Genomic DNA, 7,976 nt, shown 5'->3' with positions numbered 1-7,976 from the left:
AACTTTGATGCTAGCCTGTGATGGACAAGGTGGGAAGCGAGAGAACGGGGGTCCTGCCTGTTACGGAGGGTTTGATTTGTATTTCATTCTGGACAAGTAAGTTCTGCTCTGTTGTTTTTCAAACAAATCTTTCTGTAGGCATGAGCTGGGATGGCAGATACTGTTACCGAGGGGCTTTGCTCTGGGTTTTGGTTTTGTAGCAGTCACAGTGTCCCCAAGGGACCTGCGAAGCTCCTTACTGCCCTGGCTTTGTTTTTATTGTGGTAACTTCTAATACATCATCCCTTTGTGCTCTGCAAGTCAAATCGTGACCAACTTTGCTGGGGCTGATGGAGAAATTTTATTGTGTATTTGACCCCGTGGTTTCTTAAAAGAGCAGCTGGGAGAAGGGCAGCACCCCGGTCACCCCTCATCGCCCTACAAAGTGTGAGGGTCGGGGCACAGCCCCACAAAGCAGGGTTGGGGGGTGGTTATTGCAGGGGTTAATTCTGGGGCTGCAAAGGCAGAGGAGATGCTTGCCTGCCTGGAGCTCTGCTGCTGGACCTCTTGGTCCTTAGTTCTGACCTCTCTAGAGCAGCAGCTTGCAGGTAAATACCCAGCTCTGCGAGGTGGCTGCTCACTTTGAGAGGGTCTTGGGTCCCCTTGAGAGGGTCTTGGGTCCCCTTGAGAGGGTCTTGGGTCCCCTTGAGAGGGTCTGGGTCTGGCCCTTGTGATGGAAAATAGCTAGATCGCCTTACTTTGAGAGCTTTATTTTCTCGACGCTGAGTCACATTTTCTTTGTTGCCTGTTAATGAAATGCATATTTTGCCTGTTTCACTGTTTATACTGAAGATTATTTCCTACCTCGATTTCTTTTCCAATCCCAGTTGTGATAGTGGCATCTTGGCACTGGTAAATTTGCCTCTTCAGAGGCCTTAGGATTGGAGATGGAGCAGTTGTGAGATGGGTACGTGCTGAGCTTTGGAAACTTTTGTGTTCAAATTGAGCAAAAAGGTTCCAAAAGTACTAGGTAAAATAATTCTCCTAGCTCTTGTGATTAAGAATAGCTATTTTGAACCAAAGGTTTGGAAATACTGCAGAATATCCATGCCACAGCCATGGGCACTGACATTATTAACCATAAATCTCAGGCAGCAGAGTGTTTGCAAGTTGCCAGAAGTGCTTGTGGATGCAGCTCTCTGACTGATCCTCTCGGGTGTTTTGCAGTAGCTCCCACATTCCATTAGTATTAACGACTTGGAATTACATAACACTTTATTACAAAATACTGGGTAAAATGTAAGACTGGCTATTTTAGCATGCCAGCTGCCCTAACACTCCAGGGGAAAGATTTATTTTCTTTTTTTTAAGCTTTATTCAGTGGAAAAATCTACCTTTCTGATGCTTTTTGTTGCTTTGGCTGCTCAGTTATTCATTGCAATGATTCTATCACTGCAGAAAATACCCCCACGGGGCAGGATTTGTGCTGCAGACAGCTTTTCCAAGCTGCATTTCCCTGAAAGCTGAAGCAGGATTCAAGGTTTTATCAAACCTGATGGATGTGCTGTGTTTTAGCCCCGAGCCAATGCAAGGACAGTAGCTACAGATTTCAAGTTCTGTGCTGTCCTGTTACTATGACTTTATGGTCTTGCTCAAGGGCTTATGAATTTGGGTGGAAACAGGAAGCTTGGCACAAGCTTGGCTTATCTCAGTGTGTGTATCAGGGTACCCAACACAGAAACGTGGGCAGGACTGTTGCAGGATTCCTCTTTCTGGGACTTTTCTGGTGCAGAAATGAATAGGGTTGGATATAAAAATGTCCTTGGTCTCCAGAGGAATTTGGAGGAGTGTTACAGTATTTAAGTAACCGGTGTGTACAAGGTGTTGTAGACCTGATTGTTTAGCTTTTGAGGAGGCTGGTGAGTGATTTACTGTGATGGAGTACGTTATCCCTCATCCTTTATCTTGAAAACTTTCATTCTTCAGATGCTGAGTTGAAGTTCTAAAACGCTTTGAGTCTTATTTAGCTTGAAGTTCCTGTCTTCTAATTGTAGAGAGAAGTCTTTCAAAAATGCTGCTGAAACATTTTGGAAGCACCTGGAGGCAGGTGATGCCTTAGAGAGGCTGTCAGGTGAAATTTGAACTGATAATAAGAGATTTGGGACCTCCTGCTTTGCTTGGAAATAGCTCAAAAAATGGTTAAAAGCTACTGAGAGTGATAAAGGACACAAGCAGAGGAGATTTAGATTTTTGAAACATGAAATGTTAAATTCAGTGGTGGAAGAAAGCCATTAAAATATTAAGCAACCTACTTTCTGGGATCAAAGGAGCCTCATAAAAACAATAAACACAGCCCTGGAAGTCACCAGTGCCAGAGTCCTCTACTGACCCTGTTGCCTCCGTGCCTGGTTGGATTTTGTGTCTGAAGTCCATTTAGCACCCTGTAATGTGTGCTGCTCCTAGGACATGTTCCAGCTGCTGGGTTAGATACAGTCCTTGTCACAGCACTGGCTCTGGAAGCATATTCCTGGCCACAAAAAGCCCCTCAAAGTGAACCTGTGACCCTCTGGGGAGAGGAACTGTGTTACAGGCTTTTCTAGTGAGGTGATGCTCTGGATCCCTGCACCATCCTCCTTAGGAGACACCTGCAAGCTCTCTAGGTTTCCTCTGACTGTCTCTAGACAGCTGGAGTCATGATTCCCTGCAGATGGCATGCTCAGAGACCTGAAGCAAATGTCCCATTTCTCATGGTCATGAAGGGGAAGAAAACCCAGTATTCACCCATTGAGAAATAATGCTGTTACACTGGGCAGCCTTGATGTGTGTGCTACCAACAGAACAAAAGCTTGAGTGATACCAGGTGCTCTTAGCACAATAGCAGCCTTAATCTCTGTGCACAGCACTTGGGTGTCTTTCATCACTTTCAGAGTCCTTAGGTAGCACCAGAGAAGGCTGCTCATGCTGTGACCGTGGGACTTCAGGCTAGCAGAGTTATGGAGCTCTGTTCCAGGAGTGATGCAAAGGCACCCTAGAGAACTGCGGTTTGACTTGGGCAGACTCCTTGCCAAGTAAAACTGAAGCTGTCACGCTGTTGTTGGAGCAGTGCTCCAGTTTTGGGGGAGATGAAGATGTGCCAGCTCTTTTGAGAATCAGTGCTTGACACGCAGCAAACTCGAAAGGATAAAAATAACCTTACACACACAAGCACTGAACTTGAAATTCTGAGCTGCTGAAGGTATTGTGTGCATAGGAATTATGGCCAGGGGAATCTATTTCTCTTGTGCTTTGGGGAAAAGAAAGGTGGGAAGTGCTACAACTCCAGTTATGTACAGGATCTACTGGTCCAGGGTGCTGAGCATCTCCAATTGGAGATCATAGCAAGATGAGCCCAGTGTTGTGGAAGGGAAGGGCCACATATCTTGGGGGAACTGCTGAGTGAGCTGGTCTGAGGTGGCATGTCCTTTGGTGTTGCTGTGGTGTTCAAGGGTTTCAGGAATCGAGGCACTGGTAGGCTGAGTAGTAGCAAAACCCACAGCAGAAGATGGTGCCAAAGAGTTTACAGCCGGGATGGGAGATAAGATAGAGGGTCTTCATTAAGAAGGATGAATGTGGAAGCAGTCAGATGTTGATAAACATAAAGCAAGCATTTCCTGTTGCTGATGTTGTCCAGTTATTCTAAAAATACCATCCATGTGACTAAGGAGGGCCATGACCCACTGCCTGACGTGGTATCTAGTGCTGTAGGATGTAAACACCCCACACATGCACAGTTGGAATGTTACGTAGAGGCAGCTCCCAGATGAATTTATTTGCAGGTAGGGAGGAAGGAATAACAATGAGCACATCATCTCAGCAATCTCTTGCTGTATCCTTTGTATATCTAAGGTGCTATTTCCAGTGCCCTTCCCTGTGTGTGCAAACAGTAGGTGTTTTATACCCACGTGCAGAAAGCATGGAAGAACTGTATGTGTGTGAAAGAAAACTTGGCTCTAAAAGATCCTTGGCAAAATGAAGCAAGTAATCCCAGCAGTTTCCTGTGATCCCTTCGTTATTCAGCCATGCAGCTGATCTATTTTTAGCCAGTTGTATTGAAGTGAAACTCCTGCTCTTAGAGAGACTTGGTTCTTTGCATCTAGCTGTAGCAGCTGTAGTTACTGTGATTTAAGTGTGACTAAATTCAGATTTACACAGAATGTAGAATACAGGGGCTACAGTGGAATGGGAAGCAGGCAGACACCCTGCATCTCCAGACAGGGAGACCTATATGAACTGCTTCCAGGAGCAGTGACTTTTTCCCCTGGGAAGCATAAACCTAACAGCAGAGTTAACCCCAGGACCCTCACAGGGCTGAAAAATATCCTGGCTGCTCTAATCTGAACAAGTACAAGCCCTTAGTAGATAATAGTAAAATTGAGCATCTGCAAATAGAGATTCAGAATCCTTTCTGATGTTTGTCGACCTGGGCAGTGATTCCAGGGTTGTTCTTCTGGAGTGACAGCCCTGGATCCAAAGCAGTGCATGCATTTTGTTTGGATGGTAGGAGGTTGCCTGTGTGTGGAGGTTTAGTTTCCCTCTGGGTAGCATGAGAGCTGAGGGATGCTAACAAGGTGGCACGGAGAAATCCGTGCAGTCCTGTTCCGTTTTGCTTGCTGCCTGAAGGAACGTAATTCACTCCTTAATCTGCTGTAGGAATGCCACTGTGGTGAGCCAAGGCAGCATGAGAAATCCTTGCCCATCAAGACCTGTGTATGTTTTTCAGCCAGTGGTGAACCCAAGGTTAACTATTCCTTGGGAAAAGGGATGGGTGGGAGTTGCTTTACATCCAGGATTACGGTCTGTCTGCAGCACTCTGCATTTATTCTTTGTGTAAATTCAGTCCATGGTTATTTGTTTATTAGTTTTTGGGGTTTTTTTACATATCCCCTGTCAATCAGGAGGAGAAGAATGTTCTTGGACTGGGATTGGGTTTAGAGGTTTATTCTGCTCCAAACTGGATCTCTGTAGACCCTGCAATCTCAAACGCTTGACTAACTCTGGTGAGCTGTCTTGTGTGACATGTGGCATGAGATAGAAGTGTTTCCTCAAAGAATTGCATCACCTCTTTAACATTTTTATGTAGTGTTTTCAGAATTGCTCCTGAAGTATTTGGAAAGACAAAAGATGCTTTTTGGCTCATTTGTCTGACTTTTAAAGAGCTCAATAAAAAGATGCTGCAAAACTTCCTGGGTCAATGCCATCTCTGACAGCTCTGAGACTTCTTGAAGCTAGTCCAAAAGTGGGGAAATTTAAGAAGAATTTGGATCAACATCAGTCTCTGAATCAGGTGTCTTTATGGACTTCTGTCAGCTGCAGTGCACACAGCTGGTATGAAGTCTTTGTGTAAGAGTTTGGGTGCTTGGTTCTCTCTTATTCTAGTTTGTGAATCACCACAGGTATTCTGAGAAGGTGCAACCACAGAAATGGAAATAAGGAGTCTAAAAAGTGCAAGAAAAGCTGTAGGCAGGTTTGAGTTGCTGCAGCTTTGGGTTACTCACGGTGACACAGTGCATGGTAGGAGAAGCACCTGCTGGAGAGCAGGGCTTGGCCAGCGTGACTCTCCATGTCTGGAAACACTGAGCCATGTGGAGTGTCTCACCCCTGGATTTAGATTAGATGTACAAAATGCCAGCAGACTTGACCACAGAATGCATCATGCTCTTGTTAAAAGCATAATGGTTTACTCAGCCTTAATTTCCATTTATTGGGCTCTTCTCCAGTGAGAGGATTTGGCATCCTCATGGTGAGCCCTTTCTTACATTGCAAGTTTATAGCACCAACCATTCAGCAGCAAGGTGCTGGCTGGCTGATTGTCTGGTTTCTCTTTGGGAATATGAAGAGATAATGATTTTAAATTTGGTGTTATTGTCTTGCAGTTGGGCTTCTGAAATGCTTCTTCTATTTGGAGTTCTTGGCCTGCCTTACGAGAGGCTTTACAAGGGACAAGTGTCTTCTACTGCAGGGCTTCTGAATAACGTGGCTGTAAGCTGGGGAGGTGAATGCTGTAAGCTAACACTGGTCTTGTAAACCTTCTATTGACTGTAAAAAGGTTGGATTTATTGGGTTTGTTCATTTTGTCCAATAGAAGAGAGATGTGGGACTGTTGGAGAGGGGTCAGAGGAGCCACGGAGATGCTCAGAGGGCTGGAGCAGCTCCTCTATGGAGAGAGGCTGAGGGAGCTGGGCTGGGTCAGCCTGGAGAAGAGAAGGCTGTGGGGGGACCTCATTGCAGCCTTCCAGTGCCTGAAGGGAGCAGAGGAACAGGAGGGGAATCAGCTTGTTAAAGGGCAGAGACTGGCAGGACAAGGGGGATGGAGTGAAGCTGGAGGAGGGAAGGGTTAGACTAGATGTTAGGGGGAAGTTCTTTGCAGAGAGAGTGGTGAGGGGCTGGAACAGGCTGCCCAGAGAGGGGGTGGGTGCCCCATCCCTGGGGGTGTTCAAGGCCAGGTTGGATGGGGCCCTGGGCAACCTTATGTAGCTCCAGGCCTGGAGGTTGGTGTCCCTGCCTGTGGCAGGGGGGTTTGAGCTCTGTGACCCTTGGGGTCCTTTCTAACCCAGATCATTCTATGATTCTATGATCTCAATTATCCATGCAGCCCAGTGTAGTCTAAAGTGTGCTTCAGAAGATGTATTTTGTGTTAGATGAGTAGTTTTTTCTAAATGGAGCCCTGGGCTTTAATAAGCTTGGATAGGTGGAGAAATTAACTGCAAGCAGACTGACAGTTGTCTAGCTGCAGATGGAAAAGATTCTGTTCTAGAAGGGGTAATGTATGGTCAGTAGAAGTGTGAGCCTTCATTTTGGGACTGAAAGCAGCAGCTCTCCTCCATCTGTGGGACAGAGTGGGTTGGTTTGATTGTAGCAATGGTAAGAAGTTCCTTAAAATAGGAATTTGTACTTTGCTGCTCTTGAACTTCAGGTTGTTCCTCTTGTGTGTGGGAAGGTTTCATGGTGAAAGAGCTGTAATGTCAGATGCTTGGAGTTCCAGAGGGCATAAAGATGGGACTGTTGGTAGGAGAGCTGAGTGAGGATGAAGAAGTGGAGGAGGTGCAGCAGGAGCTGAAGCCTGACTTGAGTGAAGAACTAAAAAACACAACTTACCTGAAAAATCTGCCCAACCAAGTTAAGAGCAATGGAACAACAGTTGGAAAGCAAGCACCTAAACAGGATGTGCTGCTGACTGTCCCATCACTGAACTGAGATACTGGATTTGAAGCCTTATTCTGGCAAATCTTTTCAAAAACCACATCACTTGAGAGGTGTGGAAGATGATAGGAGCTTGATGTGATGACCTACATACCTTGCATGCTCTGCAGTTGGATCTTCTCCCCAGCTGTCTTGCTGCAATAGTAATTTTGAAGTGATGACCAACTTCTGTTCAGAGGCTTATAACAAAGGAGAAGAAATAACCCCACTTATAAAGGCTAATACAGCTTGGAGAGCAGTGTCCTGTTGCAAGTGGGAGCTAGCTGGAGCTTCAGTGCTGGCAGTGTTTCCTTAGGTTGAGTGTAGTAGAGTTGTCTTATCTGGTGGCCAGGAAAAGGTTGGTTAGGGTGTGAAAGGATCCTAGATTCATGTGGCTGTTACCAGATGGTTGAGAAGATGTGTGAAACTTTGCTGTGGTGTACCTTTCCAGAGACATGGGTGTGTGGTCTGGAGTAACATACATCCTGCTGAAAGAGGTACTAATTGTTTTATGGGTAACAAAGCCTTGGCTTTGTGTGTCTTCTGTTGTAACCCTTGTTATAGGGCCAAGTGTTTCTTTTATGCCACACCATAACAGTAATACTTAAAGGTAAGGTAAATACTTATTTTCCAGACCAGTTCTCATTAATGATTTGGGCTCTTTCCCACTGATGGCACTGGAGTGCCTGTTTTATTCAAGGTCTCCTCTGAGAGGAATTTGCACCTGAGGTTGAGCTTTGTGTGTCTCTGTCCTATCAGTTTGCAGAAGGGGTTACGTT

At 45.7% G+C, this 7,976-nt stretch overlaps 1 protein-coding gene across 1 annotated transcript in view; it reads left to right on the top strand.

The window, feature by feature from the left end:
- Positions 1-7: 7 nt before the first annotated feature.
- The window catches only part of ANTXR1 (ANTXR cell adhesion molecule 1), a gene marked incomplete at both ends in the record, with an annotated part of 98,014 nt that continues 90,045 nt past the window's right edge, over positions 8-7,976 (top strand). Inside the window, one exon of the mRNA XM_084273938.1 lies at positions 8-96. Within this exon, the coding sequence (XP_084130064.1) occupies positions 8-96 (89 nt within the window). The remainder of the gene's footprint in view (positions 97-7,976) is intronic.

The sequence above is a fragment of the Gallinula chloropus genome (assembly GCF_964237585.1).
Source record: "Gallinula chloropus genome assembly, chromosome: 21".
NCBI lineage: Eukaryota > Metazoa > Chordata > Aves > Gruiformes > Rallidae > Gallinula > Gallinula chloropus.
The sequence above is the reverse complement of the archived record's forward strand: the minus strand, read 5'-3'. Positions and strand labels throughout refer to the sequence as shown.